We start from the raw sequence: 26459 nt of genomic DNA, 5'->3' as shown, positions 1-26459 counted from the left end.
ATCAGTTCAGTTCACATTTGAAACATGAAGGGAAAGGCAGCATAATGTTATTGAATAACTGTTTTATCCATAGATGCAAATCCACAGTTCAGCTGGATGTTGATGTACAACGAAGCAACAGAAATCACCATGCAGACTGCAGCAATCGCTGCAAAGTGTGTGTCATTATGCTGGTGGTTTGCATATGGTCAACAGGTCTATTGGTGCTGAGTAAAAACATGTTCCCTAACCGAATGTCAGCTCTTTATGAATGCTTCCTGTCTTGTCCCCAATTGGCTTGCACCATATGAACCAGATGCAACGTTCCCTCTAGGACAGGGATGCAGAACCTGTGGTCTCCCAGATGTTGCAGGACTACAACTTCCACATCCTGGACCACTGACCATGCTGGCTGCGGCTGATGGGAGTTGGAGTTCAACAATATCTGAAGGTTCCCTCTCCCTGCTCTAGAACAGGAATGGTGTCACAGGCTGTCCTGATGTGCACGGCCGCTGCAAGATGATCTTGCATTTATTCCACGGTCTCAGTGAAGAAGGTTACTCCTGTGAACCGAGTACTGGGCCCAATAGATTGAAAGAACATTGAATTTGGAGACTGACTTCCACATAACAGCCTTTGTCCATATGTCCTGAGTCATACCTTGCCTGCTTCCTCCAGCTGCTGTAACTCTGAGCACAGTGGGGAGAAAGTAAAACAACATAAACTTCACAATCCTGGGGAAATCTGAGAAATGGGTCAAGCATATAGTGGAGTGACCACCCCCAACTTGGTACCTTTCAGATGTTTTGGACAATGCCCATCATCCCTGACTATTGGCCAACAAAATCTGAGAGGCATGTGGTTGGAGAAGGCTGCCATAGATACTGCCAAATGGAGGTGGGTGAATTATTAGATATGAGGATCCCAGGTAGAGTCCTACATTCTTAGAGCATAGACTCAGGTAGAGAGAGAATTGTACTTGCTATAGACTGTGCTCTGTCTGCGGTTTAGGAATAACTTGTGGTCCTCTGCTAACCAGGATGTTGGAGATTCAGCACTAGAGGGAGGGTCCAGGCTATGGATGTTTGAGGACACACACAATTAAGCAGGTATTTGGGAAGGAAATACACATTTACAGAGCAACTGGTGATAGTAAGAACCAATGACAGATGGACCGCCTTTACCAGTACCAGCAGGGCAAAGGTTGGGGAGACGGTTCTGTTCTGTTATACAGTTTCTGGGTCCATTTTTTGGTCATCAAAACCATCTCCCTCCCATTGAAACTGGAAGATGGTGGGCTCTAAGGCTGGAACGACCTCTCTACAGTACACACATTTTATGGGAAAGAGGGAAGAGGAACTGAGAAGCAGTACAGGATGGTCCATTAGGGCAGATGTGCCACTGACCTTAGCCTCAATGCTGCTCTTGTAGGACTCAGCAGGGAGGAGAGTAAGAATGGGGACAAATCTAGAATTGGTTGGTTCTGTCTGCCTTTGGCTCAGCCTTGGTTTGATTTTGTTTTGCTTATGTATTTTGTGTTTTTATCCCGTATTTTTATGCTGTGAACCACCCTGAGACCTATTATTATTATTTATTGAATTTATACCCAGAGGTCTCAAGGCGGTTCACAGATCTATGGGTGAATAGTGCTGTACAAATTTAATAACCAATAATAGTAATGTACAAATTGTTTCTCTAAATTATCAGCACTATTTGTTGACAGAGAAATGCTGGGGTGTGTGTGGTGAAACCACTAAATTTATCCAGGGGTTTTTAAAAATTCTGTAATATTTTCTCAGAGGGTAGCAGTAGAGCTTTTTTATTCTTTTCGCATAGATTGTTGATGTCGTTTCTACGGCAACTGTGTTGGCGGCCTACCCACCAAGTTGCACCATCCACAATACCCCAGACTTAGTGTCGTTCCAGAGCATTGTAGGGGTGGGAAGTGGCGGCTGCCACACAAACGAATTGTAAAGAATATTCAGAGAACATTTGGCAAAGTAAGTTTTATTTTCTAGGGAGCCATATCAGAAATTCTCCTCAGAAAAATGTTTTCTGAGAAATCTTAGCTCACTTCTGGTATGTGTGTGTTTTCTTCTTGAGCTGATTCTGTGTGATCGCGGCAAGTTCAAATACACCTGTGTCCGCAATGCTATTTTTCTAGAAAAAGAGGTGCTGGAACTCACCATGAACACCTTCCTTGTGCTCTTAGAATGGCAATGGTGCCCAGCTGAGAGGTGCCAGAGTTTTGGCTGAAACCCCCCCCCCCCCTGCTTCTCTCTCTCTCTCTCTCTCTCTCTCTCTCTCTCTCTCTCTCTCTGTGTGTGTGTGTGTGGACAACAACCATAGAACAAAACTGGCCATAGTAATTCCAACATCCTGAAAGAACAGAAATGTGGTGAAGTGTAATCAGATGACCGTGGAAAAGAAAACCTTTATTTTATACCACCAATTAAGGCTGGCTTCACACTTGGAATCCTTGTGGGGTGAATCCTATCAACCTGACAGCCCCCAATAACTGATTCTTGCCCTGAACCCTTCCTTTAAATATTTCCCCTCAGACCAGAGCTCCAAGCAGTCAGGTCTAGCAATCATTTTAGGGCAGGGCCGCAAAACCTTTGGTCCTCCAGTCAGTGCTGGACTCCAACTCCTATCAGTGTCCAACCAAGGATGGGCCAATGATCAGGAATGATGGGAGTTGTAGTTCAGCAACCTCTGGAGGGCCAGAGGTGCTCCCAGCCCATTTCAGGGGCATTGTGGGAAATGAAAATGGCAGCTTGACCCAGCTACTTGGTGCTGTTTGGTGTGCTCAGAATAAGCCCAGCTGGGCCCGATAAGGGAGGAAAGGGGCCACCAGATACACTCGATTCAAGCAGGAACCGGCCAGTGCCACAGACCCATAAGCAAGTTCACAAGCAGTAGGATGGTTTAGTGGTAAGTTTCCAACCTCAGAGAAATTCATTTTTGAGATACTGAATAGTCCAATGAAGCATCTAGTCTCCTGTTCCTGAGGACGACTGCAGTGACTGTTGGACAGAAAAAAGTCCCTTGTTTCCTTCTCAGTTTGCCCCCCAGTATGCAAGCTCACATTGTCCAAAACTGAAGGTTCACCAGCTGCTGAGAATCCAAGAGGTGGTATTTATTATCTTCCGTGTGATACGGAGACCTCAGGACAGGCAGAGGGTCTGGGGAGGAGAGAATGTAATCAATGCTAAATTTAATTTCGGAGTCAGATTTTCCTATGGAGGAGCTGTTTAGACTCTCTCGGCTGGCGGCGGCGTTTGGAAAAAGCTCGCAAGTCTCCAAAGCTTTGGGCTGGGTTTGCACTCTCTGACCGGGACAGGAGTTGATTCCGGGGAATCCTGAATCCACTGGGGACAGAGCTTGCAAGCAGTCGCTCCCGCCATTTGGCCGTTTGTCTCTGGGTTCCCTTTTGACGTTCTTCCTCCTCCTCCTCCTCCTGTAGTTCCCGTTTTCAAACAGGTCTAACATAGATTCACATCCCGATGCAAAGCTCCAGTAATTCCCCTTCCCTTTGTCATTGCCTTCTGTCCGGGGAACCTGCAATTCATTGTTTTTAAAATAATAATAAAAAAGAGAGATAAAGCATCCATTCTGTCTTAAGAGAAATATAAAACCATCTGTCAAGGCTGTCTGGAAACTGCAACCTTTCCCTCATCTCAGACCTTTATCCCCTAATCCAAGAGTGGAAGAGAGTGGGCGGTGGGTACTCAAGTCGGGTAGGGAATGCACTCTGCACATGCATAGGAACTCTCTCAGTTTTCTTACTGCTGTTCATTCCAAAGGTCTAAGGTTGATGCACATCATTCAGAACAGATTGCGGAGCTGACGCCTGGGCGAAAGCAAAACCCGAATTCGGCATTTGTGTGCGTGTGTGCTACAAACACAGCCGCTTCCACATCTGTGTCCATTTAAATGCAAGTCTGGTATAAACATATATGACAAACTGCTGAAGACCAGGCTCTCTAATTAGAGAAGTTGTAGGCAAATAGCCTCTTTCATTTGCTATGTACTAGCATACATCAGAAGAAAACAATATCTGCATTTTCTATCCTTCCATCCAGAAGCAGCTAAGAGGGCGAAAGGATATTTTCAATGATCTCCATTTACTTAGAGCTGAGCTTCCCTTTCTCCCTACCAACCTTGGACAGTGGCTTTCAAACTGTGTTCCACAGAGCCTTGCGGTTCCTCCAAAGCTTATCAGGAGTTATGTGAGGAAAATATCCATCACGGTGTATAAGCTTTCCGGAAAGGCGGCTTGTCCTCTATTACTGATCTTGTTGGTGCTGACCTTTGAAGCCCTAAACAGCCTCGGTCCTATATACCTGTATACCTGAAGGAGCGTCTCCACCCCCATCGTTCAGCTGGGGCACTGAGATTCAGTGCTGAGGGCCTTCTGGCGGTTCCCTCATTGCGAGAAGTGAGGTTACAGGGAATCATACAGAGGGCCTTCTTGGTAGTGGCGCCCGCCCTGTGGAACGCCGTCCCATCAAATGCCAAGGAAATGAATAAACAACTACCGTATTTTTCGCACCATAGGACGCACTTTTTCCCCTCCAAAAATGAAGGGGAAATGTGTGTGCGTCCTATGGTGCGAATGCAGGCTTTCGCTGAAGCCTGGAGAGTGAGAGGGGTCGGTGCGCACCAACCCCTCATGCTCTCCAGGCTTCGCACACCTCTCCGCAAGCAGTGGGAGCCCAGCGCTGGGCTCCCGCTGCTTGCGGAGAGGTGCCTGCATGCCGAAGCCTGGGCGCGCTGAGCTCAGCGCGTCCAGGCTTCGCGGACCTCTCCGCAAGCAGCGGGAGTGTTCCCGCTGCTTGCGGAGAGGTGCCTGCATGCCGAAGCCTGGGCGCGCTGAGCTCAGCGCGTCCAGGCTTCGCGGACCTCTCCGCAAGCAGCGGGAGCGTTCCCGCTGCTTGCGGAGAGGTGCCTGCATGCCGAAGCCTGGGCGCGCTGAGCTCAGCGCGTCCAGGCTTCGCGGACCTCTCCGCAAGCAGCGGGAACGCTCCCGCTGCTTGCGGAGAGCTGCCTGTTTGAGGGCTGGGGTCGGGGGAAGCTCTAGCTTCCCCCGCCCCAGCCCCGCACCTGGGGGGGAAATAATTTTTTCCCGTTTATTTCCCCCCCAAAAAACTGGGTGCGCCCTATGGTCCGGTGCGCCCTATGGTGCGAAAAATACGGTATCTGACTTTTAGAAGACATCTGAAGGCAGCTCTGTTTAGGGAAGTTTTTAATATTTAATGCTGTATTGTTTTTAACACTCAATTGGGAGCTGCCCAGAGTAGCTGAGGAAACTCAGCCAGATGGGCAGGGTAAAGGTAAAGGGACCCCTGACCATTAGGTCCAGTTGTGACTGACTCTGGGGTTGCAGCGCTCATCTCGCTTTATTGGCCGAGGAAGCCGGCGTACAGCTTCCAGGTCATGTGGCCAGCATGACTAAGCCACCTCTGGTGAACCAGAGCAGCGCATGAAAACGCTGTTCACCTTCCCGCCGGAGTGGTACCTATTTATCTACTTGCACTTTGACGTGCTTTTGAACTGCTAGGTTGGCAGGAGCAGGGAACGAGCAACGGGAGCTCACCCTGTCGCAGGGGTTCGAACCGCCGACCTTCTGATCGGCAAGCCCTAGGCTCTGTGGTTTAACCCACAGTGCCACCCGCATCCCAGATGGGCGGGGTATAAATAATAAATTATTGTTATTATTATCTTCCCTGTTCAGCCAGCAGGCTCAATGGTGAGGAATGACAAGAGCTGTAGTTCAAAATATCTGGAGAGTATCTGGTCATATACACATTGGTGCACAGATATTCTGTGTGTGTTTGTGTGCAGTGCTTTTGCTATATCATCCCAAGGGTCTGCTCTGCCCTAAGATCCTCCCCTTCTGAATTCTGGATCAATGCAGATAATTTTTAAAAAATAATAATAATAATTAATTCTGGCTATGATTTGCATCTTTCTCCCCTCTATGTTATGAACCTGCATTGAGAACATACACTCATAAAAGGAGGAATGGACAAATCTGTCAATTTTGGTTCTCCAAGGTTCTCATTTTTCCAATCTTAAACTCAGTTTTCCCTATTTCCACAGGTATTTCTTGCTGCTGATCCCCGTAAAAATTCCTCAGCAACTTAATGCAGATTCTACTAATAAATACATTCAGTTTTGACTAATGTACACATCTTTGCAAGTAACTCTCCCCTCGTGTAATGCAATTCTGCACGTTGCATTCATTTATATGCACACTTTGCATTAGTATACACATTTTTGTACAAATAACTTGGCTGAAGAACTGCAGCCCAAAATATGGAGAAGTGTGAATTTCAAAGGACGGCTGTGTTTTAGGTTGCATTTTGGTGCGAATTAGGTATGTTTGTCTTAAATGTCAATTTTCTCCCACATCTCTAGATAGCAGCAATCTCCATATGATTGTAGAAACAGTTATATTTAGATATTTTTTCCCCTTACAAGACCACAAGAGGACATCAGTAAAATGCCATGCAAAAAGAACCCCACACCATTGCATGAAGTTTCCTTTTTGGATCTGCAATGCTGCCTGCTCAGACTGTTTATCCAGCTAACCCAGCATTGCCTGCACTGGATGGTAGCATCTCCCCAAGGCACAGATCTTGCTCATCACTTGCTACCCGATCCTTTTCACTGGTGATACAACTCAGCACACCTTCCACCTGCGCATGAGCTCATAAATGTACAGTAGCACTCCTATGCATTATCATCAGAGAGCAGTGGCTGCAACTGAGGACATGCTGAAATCATGAGTTAAATGTGTAAACCGCTTAGAGGTTACAGATGATTTAGCGGTATAGAAATCCTGTGAAATATGGGATCTGCAACAAAATGTTGCAGCATGGAAGGAATCTTGTACAGGAAACTCCATTCCATTCCCCTTCCCACTTGGCTTTCAATCATCGCACCCAAGAGTCAGCCAGCATTCTATGTCCACTGAGCATGTTCAGTCCTCACTCAGTTGTTGGGGGTTCCAGCTTAAGTTTTCCCCTCCAAATACCCTCTGTGTGTGGGGTGGTGGTGGTGGTGGCACTTTAGCTCCATAAGCAACAGCCCATGGATGTTTCTCCACTAAGGACATTGCCCCACTAACCTCCATCTATTCTCAGTCAGCTCTGACCCGTCTGCCCTTCTGCTTACAACAAGTCCAGGAATTGACACTGCCTGTCCACTTCCTCTTCCTCATAGTCTTTGTTGCCCTTTGCAGAACCCAGCAGGGAGGAGGATGGGGCAAACTGAGAATTAATGGGCAATTCCTGATATTGGCTCTGGCGCCACCTACTGTTGGGCTCCCTGCCTTCCACCCAACCAGTCACCATAGTTGCCAACCATCACCAACCACAGCACTCGCAACCTGGACTTCAGAAATAGAGGGGCTATTTTTGCTCATGCAGCTGCACATCGAGAATGCTTGGACCACGGCTCTATAGTAGAGAGCACACCTTGCATATGGAAGATTCCAGGTCAGATCTTTGGCATCTGCAGTCAAAAGCACCAGCTAAAACTAAGCCCCCTGTCTGTGACCCCAGAGAGATGCTCTCATCTAGAGAAGACAATTCAGGCCTCGATGGACAAACATCTTCACCCATCATAATAGAGCAGCCTTTCTCAACCTGTGGGTCCCCAGATGTTATTGGACTACAACTCCCATCATCCCTAGCTAGCAAGGCCAGAGCTCAGGGATGATGGGAGTTGTAGTCCAACAATATCTTGGGACCCACAGGTTGAGAACCGCTATAATAGAGCTTTCTTCGTTTCCTATAGTGCTATGCTGAAAACCTATTCCTGTCTTTGTCTCCCTGTTCCTTGCTGGTCATTCTCCATAAATAAGTTGCTTTTTTAAAAAATATCCAAAAGGAGAGCACATTCTGGTGAGACTTCCCTGGGTCAGATGTGCATGTGCTTCTTCTGCTTTCAAGATGACCCAGGGCGGTTCTGAGTTTCGTTTCCTTCGTTCTACAAATCGCCTGCAAACTACAGGTCTCCTGGGTGCCCATGCTTCAATGAAAGTTCGAAGGAAGACGTCAAATCAGGAAGCAAAGGCAGCCAAGGAGGTTGCAAAGAGTTGGAGTTATGTTTCTTGGAAAGAACACCCTCAGCCACCTCACAATGCCAAAGGAAGCTCAAAACTCCACACCCACCTAAACCCTAAAGCATGGGTAGGCAAACTAAGGCCCGGGGGCCAGATCCGGCCCAATTGGCTTCTAAATCTGGCCGGCGGACAGTCCAGGAATCAACGTGTTTTTACATGAGTAGAATGTGTCCTTTTATTTAAAATGCATCTCTGGGTTATTTGTGGGGCACAGAAATTCGTTCATTATTTTTTTCAAAATATAATCTGCCCTCCCTGCCAAGGTCTGAGGGACAGTGAACCAGCCCCCTGCTGAAAAAGTTTGCTGACCCCTGCCCTAAAGCATCTCTCAAGGGTCCAGAGATGGAGACATGCAAATGGAGTATAAACCAAGCCTTATGAAGAATGGTCGAGGGATCTGGGCATGTTCAGCCTGGAGAAGAGAGAGGAATATGATAGCCGTCTTCAGATACCTGAAGGGCTGTCACATAGAAGGTGGAACAAGCTTGTTTTCTAATCGCTCAAGAAGGTGGAACCTGAACAAATGAATTACAATTGCAAGTAAGGAGATTTTGGCTAAACATTAGCGAGAACTTCCTGATGGAAAGGGCTGTTTGACAGTGGAGTGGACTACCTCAGAAGGAGATAGACATTTTCCCCATTTTTCAACAGAGGTTGGATAACCATCTGTCAGATGTACTTTAACTGTAATTCATACATTGGACTAGATGACCCTTGAAGTACCTTCCAACTCTAAAATCCTATGAATCTGTGATGATAATAACATAAGGAAATTCTTGCTGAATCAGGCTAATGGCTCTAGTCCTGTTCTAGTATACCTGAAGGAGCGTCTCCACCCCCATCGTTCTGTCTGGACACTGAGATCCAGCTCCGAAGGTCTTCTGGCGGTTCCCTTGTGAGGTTACAGGGGACCAGGCAGAGGGCCTTCTCGGTAGTTGCACCTGCCCTATGGAACGCCCTCCCATCAGATGTCAAAGAAATAAATAACTATCTGACTTTTAGAAGCCATCTGAAGGCAGCCCTGTTTAGGGAAGTTTTTATGTTTGATGTTTTATCGTGTTTTTAATATTCTGTTGGGAGCTGCCCAGATTGGCTGGGGAAACCCAGGGTTATAAATGATAAATTATTATTATTATTCTCACAGTGGCCCTTTTAAAAGTGTTATGGATGGAGGGATTATTGGGTTGTCTTTATTCTTATTTTTATTGTGTATTTTGTGTTGTTTATATTGTACAGTCATACCTCGGGTTACAGACCTTCAGGTTGTGCATTTTCGGGTTGTGCACCATGCTGAACCCGATAGTACCAGAATGGCTTACTTCCAGGTCTTGGCGCTCGTGCATGCACAGAAGCACTAAATCGCGCTTTGCGCATGCACAGAAATGCCGAATTGCAACCTGTGTGTGCACAGACGTGCCGCTATGGGTTGCGAATGCTGTGAGTTGCGAACGTGCCTCCCGCACGGATCACGTTCGCAACCTGAGGTTCCACTATTAATTTATGTTGTGAACTGCCCTGAGATCTATGAATATAGGGCAGCATACAAATTTAATATAATGATGATGACAACGATTTGTGCATGAGAAGCCTGAAAGCAGGATGTGAGCGCAACAGAGCTCTTCCAGTTTGTGATTTGCAGCAACTGGCACTGAGAGGCTTAATGAAAGCCTCCTTTCACAGGGGAGAAATCAAGAGCCAGTTTTCAGCACAGCGCTGGTTCCCTATGGCCACAGCTAAGCTGATTCTACAGCCAGATGTGCACAGCATCCTCTTGCAAATAGCTCCCCTCCGAGCAGCTTGCAGAACCCAAGACTCCCTTTCCAGGTTGTGGACTGCTGCTGTGGTTTGTTGGTCCTACCTTGACAAAGCAGCTGTTGAGGGAGAGGTTGTGGCGGATGGAGTTCTGCCAGGCTCGCTGGTTTGTCCTGTAGTAAGGGAATTTCTTCATGATGAAGTCGTAAATGCCAGAAAGAGTCACTTTGTTGGAGGGGCTCTGCTGAATGGCCATTGCAATTAAAGCGATGTAGCTGCAACATGAAACAAAAGAAAACGAATCGCAATACCGTCCTGTATAGAAAGGTGTCAATGTTACGGGCATAGAGATTCTGGAAACAACATCGCATAAGATTCAGTCCTGCTCCAAGGCTGTGATCCTAAACACACACATTCAGGAATAAGCCCCGCTGAATATGGCAAGGACTTTGATCCAAATAGACATGCATAGGATTGTTAGTTGCAGTGACTTCCCGCTGACATCAACGGGACTTCAATTAAGTCAGGACTAACTATGCAGAGAGGTTCCATTGAAACCAAGGTAACAACAATGGGACCTAAATAACAATGAGACCCAACGCCCAATAACTAACACGCTTCCTCAGGAGTAAGTGCCTTTGTTTTCAGTAGGACTACAGCTTTAGCCTTAGTCAGGATCCAACCCTAGATATCGTTCATGCATAATGCTGTTCTAAGTTCTCAGATCATTGCTGCAGTAATGTATGATGATGATGACCTGTTTATTTATTTATTTCTCATCTTTCCTTCAGGGAACCCAGGTGAACATTCATAATTCTCTACCCCACCACTTTTCGCAGCGCAACAACCCTATGAGGTAGGATAGGATCAGAGACAGAAAGGCAGAGTGTGTTTCTTGCCCAAGGTCACCTAGTGACCTCTATGACTCAGTGGGGATTTGAATCAGCCTTGGTCCAGTGCTCAAATTTCTATACCACACTGTCTCCCATATTACCAGTGGAGACTGAGAGATAGAAGCTTGAGTGTGGTAACTGAACTGGAAGCTTTCCCGCTCATCGCTCAGGCTCTTAACATTTGCACTGCACAGCTCCATCCATTGGACAGCGCTGCTCTTGAGATGCCCACTTTCTTTGGATAGTCTCTTGAGAGAGTTGTTTGAAGCACTGGGCTCCATGAGTGGGGTCAGTGGGTATTAGGTTGTATTCAACACTAGCTCTACACATAGTAGACCCATTGAAGTTAACTACCTTTTGTCATAAGGTCCCAGGGTGAGTTGCAACAAGAAGAGGGTAAGTTGGAAAAACTTCCAAGTCATCGACAAACAAAGTCCACAGGCTGGAATTTGAGTCCAAATTTCACATTAGCTCTCAAATCAAGTCACATCCTCCCACTGAGAAACCTGGGTGTTTATGACTCAGGAAAGTTGATTGCGGAAAGCACAAAATGTTTCTTTAAAAAGAGATCCTGAAAGTAGGATTTGCGCCTAGTAGAGATGTCCTGGATTCTCCTTCAGCCCTCGTCTACAGCAATGACTGGCCCGTTATTGTATGAGAAGGACTGCTGCTGACTGCCCATTTTAAGTATAGGGAAAATACTTAAGGATTCTTCCAGTTGCACAGTGAGAAATGCAATCTCTCTGTTTTGGCAAGTGTTTTTCCATTCCACTCAAGTGAAAGAGCTTTGATTTAAAACACACAAACACACAGCACCACCAAAAAGCATGCCCAGGCACGTTTTGCAACTTTTTTGAAAAACCAACAACAACAGAAGTTTCTCAGCACTGAAATTCCTGTGAATTGTGGCAGGCGGTTGCACTTCATATCAAGGGATCACTTTGCAATTCGGTTCTGTCCAGGTTGACTTGGATGTGGCATGAGTTCTAGGGGGCTCAGGTGACAATTCTACACATGTTTACCTGGGAGTAAGCCCCACAGAACTTAATGGGGCTTGCCTATGAGTAGACATGGATTGGATGCCAGTTATTCCCATACAACTGTGCATAGTGGAACAGGAAGTATTTCTCTTTGTGATCTTTGGGAAGTGCAACTTAATGTAAATAGTGGATTAATCAACTCATGCGTTGGTTGATTAATCTTTAGAAGGGATCTGAGAGTTAAGGACATACTCTATTTTTTAAGGTGTGTTGTTAATGCAATAGAAAATAAAGAAGAAATGGTTAAAGGCAATCTTCTCTTTTAATAATGAGTGCTAAGTTTTTGCTCAGTAACAATAAGCGTCCTTCAATCTCTCAAAAAAGAACCTAGATTTTTTTTTGTAATATGCACATTTGATTAGCTACTTAGTAAGTCAAAATCCAGCCGTTTTGAAAGATTTAGAAGTGACTAATCAGACTTGCTTGAGAGACTCAGATCCTGAGTATCTCATTTATATCCTTGCCTAAAGTGGTTAATTTAGCACCTTATGCATTTAAGACATATTCATTAGATTGTTGCAGAGAATGGGGAGCGGGGTTGGAGATTGATCAGAGGACAGCAATCCCTATCAGTTACATCAATTCTAAAACTTAAATAAGGCTACATTTTGGGGGGGAAATACTTATGACACTGTACACATTTTATCCGCCAAACAATCCTCTGCAGTAGGCAAGTCTGATCAAACTGAGGCCACCCAAGCAAACCATTTTTGGCCACTTCAGTCTGGAGTCCCCCTGGCTGAAATCCCAAGCTCAACCTGGCTCCTATTTTTAAAATAATGCAAGCAGTTGAAATGCATAAAAACGAGTCATTAAAAAAAACCAACCCAAAATCATTGCAACCCCATATCCATTTTATTTTGTTTTTGTTTCCCCACACCTGGAAGATGCTTATGGATGAGTGTTGCAAAGAGTCACAGAGGAATTCCCCAGCAACTGACAATATGGAGAGAGAGAGAGAGAAAGAGAGTTGGAAAAGTTAAGCTTACCTGTATGCTGGTCTGGTGAACCTTTTCTCTTCATCAGAGCTGCAGGTTGGGTAATCATCCCCATCGTAATTAAAGCAATTATAGGGGTACTGGGTGTTATCAAACATATTCCTTGTCCTCTTTTGGCTTCTGTGAAGTAGGAGAGAAAGAGAGGGAGAGGGAGAGAGGTGGAAGAATGATGCTTCTCTGTTTCTTCTCTCCTCCCTCTTTTCCTTTGCTTCCACCCTCCCTCCTCTCTCTCTCTCCCTCTCCCCCCTTTTAATCCACACAGTGGCAATTTTTGTTGTTGCAGCCTTGGAGTCCCCAAACAACCCTTTCTGAATATCCTCGGTGGGCTCGTTCTCCCTTCCCCCTGCTCTCGCTGGAGGAAAATGAAAAAGGCAGCGACTAACCGATTCAAGTGTGGTAAAGGTCTCTCGTGAACCTTTGAACTTGGGTGTATGCAACAGCCAGTAGCTATGCAATCCTGGCTTCCTGGGTGGTCCGCCACTGGCAAGATGGGCACCAGCCTCCCGCTTGCCAACAACATACACAATGTGGCCAAATTAAATAGCCCAACTGGCTTCATAACTCTTTCTTCTAAACAAGGCTCCAGAGTTCCTTCTCTTCCTTGGTGTTTAAGACAAATAAAGGAGACGTAGGACAGTCCCAATCACTCTGGGTTGTTGTGTTTTTTCTTTTCCAAAATCCATCCCTCATTGAGTCATAAATAAAATCCCCTTGAGAGGACATGGCAAACTGCCCATCCTGGTGTTTTGTTTTGCTTTGTTTTGTTTTTTAAACCCCCCCCCCAATGGGCGTAAATTCTGTTTCCACAACTGGGGAGGGGTGGGTGGGAATACACACAAATGTGTGTGTCTCTGTGTGTGTCAAAGAGGACAGAACAGAAGGACTGGTGGGGGGGGACTACTGTCAAGTAGGAAAGTAAAAGGAAAATAGCTGTAGGCAGGATAGCTGCCTGTGTGGGCTTTGATCTGTAGGATGAATTAGACTAATAACTCTCTGTGTTGGCATCCAATCCTGTAACAATTTGATAGTCTCTCTCTCTCTCTCTCTCTCTCTCTCTCTCTCTCTCTCTCTCTCTCTCTCTCTCTCTCTCTCCTCCTTCTCTTGCAATGCTTTGGAGTGGTTTCCAACATGTGTTGTAAAACTAAAGGCAAATCATTCAACGGTTTCATTATGGGAAAGGAGGGGGTTCCCTGAAAGGTGTGCATGCTACATGATAATTAAATTATTTGAAGACAGCCACTTCCCCCAGGAAGCCAGTTACTCTGAGAAGAAGAGGAGCCAATGCAAATCGGTGGCTTGCTTTGGAAGAGGGTTGGCTGGATTGGAAAACGGTGGGAAAGGAGGGAACAAAAGAAGTTGGATCACTGGTCCAACCAATGAAATATTCTCTACATCAGGGTAGGGAATCTCAGGTCCAGGGGTCAAATGTGGCCCATGGTGCTTTTCCAACCAGCCCTTAGGATGTTTCCCTCACCAAGAACGGCATTGCAATTGTACAATTTGGAGGTTATCAGAACATGGCATAGCTCCGTGTGTGGCGCTGATAACGCCAAGGTTGCAAGTTAGGTCCCCATATGGAACATATTCCTGCATTGCACGGGGTTGGACTAGATCAGTGATGACCAAACTTGGCCCTCCAGCTATTTGGGGACTAAAATTCCCATCATCCCTGACCACTGGTCCTGTTAGCTAGGGATGATGGGAGTTGTAGTCCCAAAACAGCTGGAGGGCCAAGTTTGGCCATGCCTGGACTAGATGATCCTCTGGGTCCCTCCCAATGCTACGATTCTACGATTTTATGGACAACTATGTTCAGACTATCCTGGTGGAACAGAAATGTTTTCAGCAGACATTTCAAGGTTGAAATAGAAAGTACCTGCTTCATTTCTACGTGTGCACATTTTTGCAAGCAGTTTCCCCTAATAGAATGGATTTCTGAATGTTATCTTCACCCACATATTCATTTTTATGCATGCTTTCTCCTAATAAACTCATTTTTGTAAAGACTGTTTCGTTGGTGACCTGCATTGCAAAATTCAGATGAGTGCAAATTTCAAAGGCTAGCTATGCTTCGGTTCACATGTTGGTTTAGGATGTGCAAATTTGGTAGATTTGGCTTAATATGAGACCTGAATTGAATTTCACCTCAATTCCTAATTTCCCCAAACCCCACCCTCCCACTATATATAAGGGTCTGGTGACTTCTGTTTCAGTGTATCTGAAGAAGTGTGCATGCACACAAAAGCTTATACCCAGAAACTTAGTTGGTCTCTAAGGTGCTACTAGACAATTTTTTAATTTTTAATTTATTTTGACTGTGTCAGACCAACATGGCTACCTACCCGAATCTAGACTCCTAGTTAATCTTAGCTGTGGCTTACCGTGATGTGCGTGAACCAAGCCTCTTTCTGTGTGTAAATCAGGGCTAAACAACATAGTGCCATCCAGGTGTTGATGGACTGCAACTGTCACCATCCCTGACCATTGTTGGCTATGCTGGCTGGGAATGATGGGAGTTGACAAGTGTTGGTGCTGACCTTTAAAGCCCTGAATGGCCTCGGTCCAGTATACCTGAAGGAGCGCCTCCACCCCCATCGTCCAGCCCAGACACTGAGGTCCAGTGCCAAGGGCCTTCTGGTGGTTCCCTCGCTGCGAAAAGCCAAGTTACAGGGAACCAGGCTGAGGGCCTTCTCGGTAGTGGCGCCCGCCCGGTGGAACGCCCTCCCACCAGATGTCAAAGAGAAAAAGAACTACCAGACTTTTAGAAGACATCTAAAGGCAGCCCTGTTTAGGGAAGCTGTTAATGTTTAATAGGTTATTGTATTTTAGTGTTTTGTTGGAAACCGCCCAGAGTGGCTGGGGAAACCCAGCCAGATGGGCAGGGTATAAATAATAAATTATTATTATTATTATTATTATTATTATTATTATTATTATTATTATTATTATTATTATTATTATATTATCCAACAATTCCTGGAGGGCCACAGGTTCTCCACCCCTCCTATGTAGCACTCTGTCTTAACAGTGTTTCTTAACAGTGTTCTTCTTCCATACACTCTGGAGGCAGACAACAGGGTGGTTAAAGATGATGAGGAATTTAAATCAGTTTGCATTTAAAGGCAAATCTACCGTTTACACACTTTTACGAGCGGAAGCTCAGCAATCATTCAAAATTTGCACTTCTCCAAATTTTGCGATGCAGTTCTCCAGCCAAGCCCAATGCCTATGTTACGGTGAAAAGTGCCTATAAAAATGCATCTATATTAGGAAGGGGGGAAAGAAGCAAACACCAAAGCATGATATTAAAGGAGAATGTTTTGGGGAAAATATGCTTATTAGACAAAATGCATAGGGAAGATGGGTCGATCGGAAGCAATTTGCACTAAAATCCAGATGAATTCTCACAAGGACTTTTTTAAAGAAAAGAAAAAGGAAGAAAAATCACAAAACTGAAGGGAAATGTGGGGAACTGAATTTTAGGCTGGAAAAATGAGAAACAGGGAGAAACTGAAGCAGACAGATTCTCTCATCCCTGGTTTCTGATTGCCCTATATTGTGTCCACGGAGGCACAGCAAAGAGTGCAGGAATTTGTGGCATATCTTATGCCTTGAGTATCTCTACACCAAGCATAGAAAGTCGTGTCCCCATTGCTTCCATTTCAGAAGTTATGGGGTGGAGTGCAGAACCTTTCGTTGCCAAAACAGCACCATCCATGTGCAAGATGAAGGTATCGTCAGGCTCAAGAGAACCCCAAGGCTCTCAGAAGTGCTAAAAATCTTTGAAACTAGAACCTTAAGGAGTGTGTGCTTGGAAGGGAAGAGACTCAAAAAGAGCCAAATGGGAACTGCTAATTAGCAGAATGCTAATTGACTATTAGGGAAGGGAACAGTGCCGGATTTAAGTATAGTGGTACCTTGGGTTAAGAACTTAATTCATTCTGGAAGTCCTTTCTTAACCTGAAACTGTTCTTAACCTGAAGCACCACTTTAGCTAATGGGGCCTCCCGCGGCCACCGCACCACTGGAGCACGATTTCTGTTCTTATCCTGAAGCAAAGTTCTTAACCCAAGGTACTATTTCTGAGTTAGCAGAATCTGTAACCTGAAGCATATGTAACCCGAGGTAGCACTGTATAACCTAAACAAGCTATAGCTTAGGGCCCTACTCTCTTGGGCCCCCCAAAAATATTTAAAGGGGGAAAAACCCCTGGATGTACATTTCCAAAATATAAGATAAAAAAATAAATAGAATAAAACCTACATACATCAACAGTGTTTTGTGTTGTGTAGGCTCCTATTTGTTATGTGCAAACGGCTTTAGATACCTATTAGGTCCATAAATTACCATATAGCATATATTCAACACACAAAAAAGTGACAATTTGTTGTTGGCAAAGGACAGCTGGACATATAAAGGGCCCCATTACCTTTAGTAGCTTAGGGCCCCATCAAACCTAAATCTGGCCCTGGAAGGAAAGGGAGAAGTCGGTGTGGGGGGATGGAATGGAATATTTTAGAGGAGAGCGTGGCTGGCTGGGACCAACAATGTAGAATATTGTCTTATACTGAGTCAGGCCATCTTTTCATGTAGCCAGTGGTGTAGCGTGGGGGGTGCAGGGGGGGCCAGCTGCACCGGGTGCAACATCTGGGGGTTAGGGAAATCCACGGGTTAGGGGGCGCAAATCCATGGGTTAGGGGGCGCAAATTACTTGCCTTGCCCCGGGTGCTGATAACCCACGCTACGCCACTGCATGTAGCTCAACATTGTCTATGCTAACTAGAAGTGACTCTTGGGGATTCCTGGTGGGGAGCCTCTCCTACCCATGCCTGGAGGTGCTGAGGATTGAATCTGGGACCTTTTGAGTATGCGACCGGTGAGCCACAGGTCTCTCACTGAACAAGGGTGCTCCATAATGCCACATTTTGCCCCACACCCCTTATGTATGAACTAACTGCAAATCCCACACTGAGCCTGCATAAATGAATTTTTCCTAAAATGAAATGGGATATGAATGTAAAACTTTCTCACACAACCTACCTGTAGGGGTTTCAGGAAGCTGAAAGCATTTCGGTAATATTAGCAACGTTTCTGTTTTGCGAGTTGCTCTAACGTGCTAAATTTAACTTACCCTGTTTTGTCTGCCTTGCATTGTTTGGGCGCATTGTGGTTGTTCTAAAAACGAATGTCAAGCATGGGCCATTGGGTGCATCTTCTTGCAGATTAGAAAAACAACAACAACTAGACAACTGCCCTAGATTACTTAAAGTCAACAAACAAAGTAGGAATTTGGATTCCTACAATGAGCAAATAGACACAACAACCGAATTCTGCCAATGTGCTTTTGAAATCCAAATGGCAGTGTATCTTTTGTTTTAAGGCCTTCTGTGCTGCATTTCATCCCTGGCTGACTATTTATGGCCAGTTGATAAATCTCCCCAAAAGAATGTTTACAAAAGAAATATAGGAGGACCTTTAACTGCAATGGCAACATTAGCAGGTGTCCCAATTATTATAGAGGAGTAAAGCTGAGCAATGGTTTTGCCTTAGCATCTGTTTGGCTGCGGTGATTTTACTGGGAAAACTGTAACTCATACCCAGCGTTATCATAAAACCATAATTTTACTGGGCACTTTTTTCACCCCTTCTGGTGTATATTTCCAGAATGTAAAGCTGTAAACTATTTGATTTGGGAGATTAAGCGGATGATTAAAATGCCATGTAAGATTTGCTTTCTGTGAAAAGAGAGGAAGCCAGAGCAAAATAAAACTTTCATATTAAAACCGAGCTGAAATATTATATCATTATGACAATGATTAAAAGAATGTGACGCATGCAGTTGGATCTTTTTATAATTCCGGGGGGGTTATTCCAACCCCCCATCCCATAATTGTTAATAAAAGGGAGCAATAATTGTTTACTTTTCTATCCAATCCAAAGTCTAGGCCTGGGTGCAATGGACAATGGGAATAGGGGAAAGGATATTTTAAAAATTGGAATACCAAGCAAATATCAGAAACATAGAAAATGATAATTGTTAGTATAACGGTGATTAATGCAGCAAGGTATTTTAGCAACTTTGTCAAGTGTTTTGATTTTACAGCATCTACCTGGCCTGTAAAAGGTCCAGGTGCAATCTTTAACATCTCCAGGTATGGCAGGTGGCGCTGTCAGCTCTGGAGAACAGTTGCCAGTCAGTGTTGGCAATACTGAGCTAAATGGACCCATAATTTTGACTTGGTGGAAGGCAGCTTCTTATATGTCATCTTAAAATAGGCATTCCTTCATATATGAGGTTGAAGGGGAAATTCCTTTCTGCAGTTTTTTGTGCCTTCATTAAAATTACCATATTTTTCGCTCTATAGGACGCACCGGACCATAGGAGGGGGAGAACAGGGGGGAAAAAATCTCCCCCTCTTTGCTCAGCGCCCCTTCAGCAAAGCGGCAGGAGAAACAGAGCCCCTTCCATTTCTCCTCCCGCTTCGCTGAAGGGGCGCTGCGCAAAGAAGGAAAACTGTGCAGCGCCTCTCCAGCGAAGCGAAGCCTGGAGAGCAAGAGGGATCAGTGTGCACCAATCCCTCTCGCTCACCAGGCTTCAGGCAGCTATCCGCAAGCCTTCGGAGTTCCTGCTGCGCTTCAGGAGCTTCAGGCGGCTTCAGCGAAAGCAATGTGAAGCCTCTGGAGCACGGGGGCAGCTCTCCCTCTGCACTTCGGAGGCTTCGCATTGCTATCGCTGAAGCCAAGGAGCCTGCATTCGCTCCATAAGATGCACATACATTTCCCCTTAATTTTTGAAGGGGAAAAAGTGTGTCATATAGAGCGGAAAATACAGTAATTAACATTATTTTTTTAAAGGCAAAGTCTCACCCAGTTAATCAGGGATAACTTTTCAGTTGATTACAAAGGGATTTAGTGTACAGACCTGTGGATCTTCTTCTCCAGAAATAGGTCCAAGTGTGGAAGTAAGTCTCATTGAACTCTACCTCTGTGACTGCACTGTAAATCAATTAAAGTAACAGATTAATTGATCAGCACCTGCAGCTTTTCACTTAGAAATTCAGAGCAAAGGGCTACAGATGTTTCCCAGGTGACCTCAAATTCTAATTGATTATATTCAGGCTAGTCAAATCATGCCTGTTCTTAGGACAGAAACTCTACACCAGGCTTCCTCAACCTCAGCCCTCCAGAGGTTTTTGGCCTACAACTCCCATGAGCCCTAGCTAGCAGGACCAGTGGTCAGGGATGATGGGAATTGTAGTCTCAAAACATCTGGAGGGCTGAGGTTGAGGAAGCCTGCTCTACATCATTGAGGGCTGCATAAAAGTCAGAAACAGGTAAGGCTTGTCCTGGAGTCGAGATAGAGAGAAGGAGAAAGTGGGGGTTTATGTGTGTGTAGGAGGAAGAATTGATGCTTTGGAATTATGGTGCTGGAGGAGACTCTTGAGAGTCCCATGGACTGCAAGAAGATCAAACCTCTCCATTCTGAAGGAAATCAGCCCTGAGTGCTCACTGGAAGGACAGATCCTGAAGCTGAGACTCCAATACTTTGGCCACCTCATGAGAAGAGAAGACTCCCTGGAAAAGACCCTGATGTTGGGAAAGATGGAGGGCACAAGGAGAAGGGGATGACAGAGGACAAGATGGTTGGACAGTGTTCTCGAAGCTACCAGCATGAGTTTGACCAAACTGCGGGAGACAGTGAAAGACAGGAGTGCCTGGTGTGCTCTGGTCCATGGGGTCACGAAGAGTCGGACATGACTAAATGACTAAACAACAACAAAGGAGGTCCTAGCTTTGAATCCTCTCTTGGCTATGAAGCTCACTGGGTGATCTTGGGCCTGTCCTACCACACCGGGTTGTTGTGAAGATGAAATGTGTGTGTATATATGAACTATAGATGCTACTTGGAGCTCTTTGGAGAAAAGACAGATTACGAATGTAGTGAAGCTAAGTAGCCAACAGAAGGAAACAATATGAGTAGTCAAGATGCGACTTGCACAATCCAGGGCTCCATCTGCAATGTGCATTTAAAGCAGTATCGTACTACTTTAGGCAAGAAATGACTTTCCCAGCACTTGGGAAGAGTGCTGGGAATGCCGCCTTACCCTCACAGAGCTACAATTCCCATAAATCACTGGGAAGAGAAATGGATTGTTAAACCACATATTTATTGATAATATCTGTACGAGCTGCATAGAAATATTTTTATAAATAAATAAATGGTAACTATGAACTTGAGCCCGAGTTTTGCTTATTTCCTCCTCCCATCCCAATCCATTTTCCTTTTGTGTTGTGCTTTGTTTAGATTGTAAGCCTGAAGGCAGGGACTGCTGCTTCTTCTTTTATTTTTAATGGCTTGTAAGTCACTCAGAGTACATTTTGGGGGGCTGAAGAACATGATAAAAAGATACACCTAAATAAAACCGGGGTACTACTTAGCTGTCTCCCACAATTGCATATTTCAGGGGATGCTGACCTGAACTATTCCACTGGTCTTCACAGCACCGCCTAGCCAATTAAAGGTTTGTTTGGACGAATGCAAGTGTTTACATTCTGACTTAAACACTAACTGTGGACGAGGAACTTGTTCCAGATGTTCACCGCCTTCGTTGGTGCTCAAAATGGCATCAGACAGTTACGCACCAATTTTAATTAAACTGCTTTTGCTGAGAGAACAGATTCAGAAAGAAAATGAGCGGCAGCTGTGGAAAGTAGCTGGCTGCTGTATGCAACGAACACTCCCTGCTGCTTGCAAGTGGATAGGGGTGCAAGCAAATCCGTCTAAGGCAGCCTTTCTCATGCTTGGGTCCCCAGATGTTGTTGGACTACAACTCCCATCATCCCTGACCACTGGTCCTGCTAGCTAGGGATGATGGGAGTTGTAGTCCAACATTATCTGGGGGCCCAAGCTTGAGAATATATGGGCACCATACATTTGAAAACACTATGACACTGCTTTAAGCAGTCATGGCTACCCCGCAAAGAATTCTGGGAGCTGGAGTTTGTTAAGGGTGCTGAGAGTTGTTAGGAGGTGCCTATTTCCCCTTAAGGTAAAGGTAAAGGGACCCCTGACCATTACATCCAGTCGTGACCGACTCTGGGGTTGCGGCGCTCATCTCGCTTTATTGGCTGAGGGAGCCGGCGTACAGCTTCCGGGTCATGTGGCCAGCATGACTAAGCCGCTTCTGGCGAATCAGAGCAGCGCACGGAAATGCTGTTTACCTTCCTGCCGGAGCGGTAGCTATTTATCTACTTGTACTTTGACGTGCTTTCAAACTGCTAGTTTGGCAGGAGCAGGGACTGAGCAAAGGGAGCTCACCCCGTCGCAGGGATTCGAACTGCTGACCTTCTGATCAGCAAGTCCTAGGCTCTGTGGTTTAACCCACAGCGCCACCCTTACATGGCTACAGATTCCCCCTTACATGGCTACAATTTCCAGAATTCCCTATGAAGAGTGATCGACTGATAAACCATTCTGAGATGTGCAGCTCCCTTCTGGGCAGTTTTCTGAGGATCACATGCAAGTTGTGGGCGGGGCCAGTAGCAAAAGTAGGTGGAGCAATAAATGCAAACTTTACTTTTCTGCAGAAGAATGGGTTCCACACACACACACTCACACACACACACACACACACACACACACACACCTCTGTCCTCCATCCAAGCAAATATGAAACATGGAGTTGAAAGGCACATTCCAGCCAGGCCAAAACAGTCCACAGGTGTGCAAAGCCCATACTCTCCAACATTCCTCAGGTAGAGATTGTGACATTTCTCACTCCCCCCAAACTGACCCTCCTCGACCCCCATGTCCCCCCCCATCTATTAGAAAAAGGTCAAGTGCCACCACTTCACCAATGGAACACAACACACCCACCCTCCACCACCCTAAGAAAACCCCTTAATCCTGATTTCATTTTGTTTTATTCTTTGGCAGATTTACAAAAGCAAAACACACCAATAAATAAATTTTAGAAAGGAGAAAGATTAGACACAGACACACAAATTATATATTAATCAAGACTCGCAATATTATTATTATTTTTTTTTGGGGGGGGATTCTACAAATTCCCAGGCAGTACCAGATACACCCCACTAGGTAAAGGTAAAGGTACCCCTGCCCGTACGGGCCAGTCGTGACCGACTCTAGGGTTGCGCGCTCATCTCGCTCAAGAGGCCAGGAGCCGCCGCCATCCAAAGACACTTCCAGGTCACGTGGCCAGCGTGGCGAAGCTGCAACTGGCGAGCCAGCACCAGTGCTGCACATGGAAACGCCGTTTACCTTCCCGCTATAAAGTGGTACCTATTTATCTACTTGCACTTAGGGGTGCTTTCGAACTGCTAGGTGGGCAGGAGCTGGGACCGAACGACAGGAGCTCACCCTGCCGCGGGGATTTGAACCGCCGACCTTACGATCAGCAGGTCCTAGGCACTGAGGTTTTACCCACAGCGCCACCCCGCGTCCCATACACCCCACTAGAGCTCAGTAAAAACCGAAAACCATCTAATTTACATGTAAGCTTTGTGCAAGGAAATAAGGACCAGGACTCAATAAATGGTTCGTCTGGAGGAACCTTTAAAGACAAGAGAGAACTCTTGGGATCAGATGATTCTCCTTGGCACCATCTCCCCTCCAATGTTGCTCACCAAAAAGTTTGTAAATTCCTAGCCAGTTCTGACTTTAGCTGAGGACAGTCTGTACTGACCCAAGTCACCCTTCCTTGGTTTTACTATAAAGAGCACGAGAAAAGTTCTTTTTAACGAGCCTCATTGTTGATTCTGGGAAAATTGCCTGCTGGTGAAAGTGACAGTTGTGAGGCAAATTTTGCTGCCAGAGTGAAGCCTTGATAGAGCTTATGTCAGGGATTCTGTGTAACATTTCACCAAAGACAGACAGTCTCTCTCTTTCACACACCAAGCTCCCCACCTCCTAAATTAGAATCACCACTTGGACTCGCACATCTATCATCCTTCACGTCTCCAACCATCTATCACGTTAAAGGGACAGATAACCCTACTGTGAAGACTGGAGAAGATAAGTCTTCTGTTAACACAGTATTTTGGAGCTGGTGTCAATAATTCCTTGAAGGGAAAAAATGCAGCTTCCTCCTCCCATTCATCCCTCCCTCCCTCCCTCTCACACACCTTTTGTTTTATTGTGTGTTCTTCATAAAAATTCCTAGAAACAATGGTTTGAATCCAAACACTAGAAACAATGGTTTGGATCAAACCAACAGTTGGTATCCAAACACTAGAAACAATGATTTGTATCAAAATAACAGTTTGTATCCAAATGCTGGAAGGAATGGTTTGTATCCAGTGTTATGTCCCATTCCTAGTAGGTGCTAACTTAGGTCACATCTGTATTATACATTTTAAGCACTCTGATACCACCTTAACAATCATGTCCCCCCCAAGGAATCCTGGGAAGTGTAGTTTGTTTGTTTGTTTGTTTATTTGTTTTAGTAAAATGCAAAATCAATCATAAAACAAAACAATCACAGAAAACAGGTATGAAATATTGAAGGAGACACAAAAAGGGCCTCAGAGACCTCATTAATACATTCCAGACTTTTGGTATAATAGAAATTGTATCAGGTCTATAAAAATGAAAACAACATTAACATAGGATAAGTTGCATTTCTAGCAAACCTTAGTTTGCAAAGACTAGTCTGCACATTTTCTATTTTATTGTATTAGCCACATCCATTTATAGCCTAGGGGGTGAGGATTGGTTATGTAGTTTGTTGTTTGTTTGTTTAATAAGATTTATATATTGCTTGATTGCAGAAAAAACCTCAAAGTGGTATACAAAAAAGATAGAACAATAAAATTATCACTAAAAAAATTCACAACTGTAATATAAAACATATGGAAGGTTAAAACTGCAATCAAATAGACTTAAAGAAATTAAAGTTTTCTGAGCATCTGGGTAGGCTTGTCTAAATAATGTCTTCAGCAGGCGACAAAAGGGCACTGAGAGCTGTTAGGTAAACGAACGGATGTGTATTCATCACTCAAATGCTGATGAATTTTTATAAGGACTTTTTTCTGCCTGCAAACCTCACTACTGGAATACGCCAAAGGTCTATCTGTTCTAGGAGTAGCTTCCAGCAGTGGCTAACAGGATACCTCTATCTCACTAGCGGTGCCCACGAAGGTAGACCTTAATACACAGGCAGCTTTCCTATCACATGTCTCAGAACTTTTGTCTGTCGGCAATTACGTACCTCCCGGTTAGCTACAGAAAGAGCCAAGGAAATGCCCGGTTAATCAGGAAATGAAGCATATCTCCTCCTTGAACGCCATGGAATTCAAAGGAGGCGAGGGAGGAAAAAGGGTCTCTGCACTTTGCCTTATCGATACAAAATCTCCATGCTACGAAGGAGCTGCTTTGATTAAAGACATGCCCTTCTGTTTGAAGGCAGGTGTGTCTTGTGATCTAACATGAGTTCTGCAAGATGAAATTACACTCTGCAAGCCTGAAGCTCAACATACGAAGCTAAATGGAGAGGGGAAATAATCACTCCACATCTGAATTTTCCAGATGCTCTGGGCAGGATTTGGCCCACACAGGCCTTCTTCCCTCCTAGGGTCTCAACTCGGCATTTACAGCCATTCCTGGTGTGCTGATGGTTTGCAGTTTAGAGATACCTCTTCATTTTGGGTACCAGTTCTCAGGAATTGGTAATTTGTGAACATCTCCTAAACCAGTGATCCTGCAGATGTTGGTAGACCATGATTCACATCATCCCCGATGGTTGGACATGCTGGCAGGGGCTGATGGGAGTTGGAGTCCGACAACATCTGAAGGGCCAGAGTTTCCCCAGCTCTTCCACTAGGGTTGCAGGGAGAAAGGAAGGTCTTCCACAGGCACTCTTGACTGCAGATTGAGATGGTGTTTTATAACAGTATATCCATTCCTTTTGAAATCACCCTTGTTTCTTGCTTGAATCATTACATGGAATTGGATGGAGAGCTTCCAGGAATACCCATCGTGTACCAACATTTCAAAAAAGAGCATCGACCTGCATCAAAGTTTTCCTGCTTAAACATGAAATGAGCAGATGTTTTGTGCTGGGGTATACTCTAAGCTTAACTTATATGCAGAATTCATCATACGAAAGCCTGGGCTGGATGAATCCCAAGCCAGAATTAAGATTGCTGGAAGAAATATCAGATATGCAGATGACACAACTTTGATGGCAGAAGGTGAAGAGGAATTAAAGAAGCTTTTAATGAGGGTGGAAGAGGAGAGCACAAAATATGGTCTGATCAACATCAAAAAAACTAAGATCATGGCCACTGGTCCCATCACCTCCTGGCAAATAGAAGGGGAAGAAATGGAGGCAATGAGAGAGTTTACTTTCGTGGGCTCCATGATCACTGCAGATGGTGACAGCAGCCATGAAATTAAAAGATGCCTGCTTCTTGGGAGAAAAGCAATGGCAAAGCTAGACAGCATCTTAAAAAGCAGAAACATCACCTTGCCAACAAAGGTCCATATAGTTAAAGCTATGGTTTTCCCAGTAGTGATGTATAGAAGTGAGAGCTGGACCATAAGAAGGCAGATCGTCGAAGAATTGATGCTTTTGGATTATGGTGCTGGAGGAGACTCTTGAGAGTCCCGTGGACTGCAAGAAGATCAAACCTCTCCATTCTG

At 45.1% G+C, this 26459-nt stretch overlaps 1 protein-coding gene across 2 annotated transcripts; it reads right to left on the bottom strand.

Moving 5' to 3' along the window:
- On the bottom strand, positions 1 to 25064 carry FOXL3 (forkhead box L3). Of its 2 annotated transcripts, none has more exons than XM_081889349.1 (4): positions 25027 to 25064; positions 12788 to 12916; positions 9972 to 10140; positions 1 to 3540 (listed from the first exon to the last, which is right to left on the bottom strand). In XM_081889349.1, exons 2-4 carry the CDS (start codon positions 12892 to 12894, stop codon positions 3064 to 3066), a joined length of 753 nt encoding a protein of 250 aa, XP_081745475.1. In that variant the 5' UTR covers positions 12895 to 12916; positions 25027 to 25064; the 3' UTR covers positions 1 to 3063. The 2 variants fall into 2 exon arrangements, with proteins under 2 accessions (XP_081745475.1, XP_081745474.1); XM_081889348.1 differs by lacking the exon at positions 25027 to 25064 and adding an exon at positions 13180 to 13412.
- Positions 25065 to 26459: the final 1395 nt, after the last annotated feature.

The sequence above is a fragment of the Podarcis melisellensis genome, assembly GCF_964234715.1.
Source record: "Podarcis melisellensis genome assembly, chromosome: 14".
Classification (NCBI taxonomy): Eukaryota; Metazoa; Chordata; class Lepidosauria; order Squamata; family Lacertidae; genus Podarcis; species Podarcis melisellensis.
This window is presented reverse-complemented; position numbering and strand designations above follow the sequence as displayed.

Bases quoted from the DNA above. Each gene is read 5' to 3' on its own strand.
- FOXL3 (XM_081889348.1), bottom strand. From the start codon at position 13,355: ATGAAGCCAGTTGGGCTATTTAATTTGGCCACATTGTGTATGTTGTTG. The intron at 12,917-13,179 runs GTTAGTCGCTGC...CCTACTTCACAG, and splicing joins CCTTTACCACACTTGAATCG to AAGCCAAAAGAGGACAAGGA. The intron at 10,141-12,787 runs GTAAGCTTAACT...TTCATGTTGCAG, and splicing joins TTCACCAGACCAGCATACAG to CTACATCGCTTTAATTGCAA.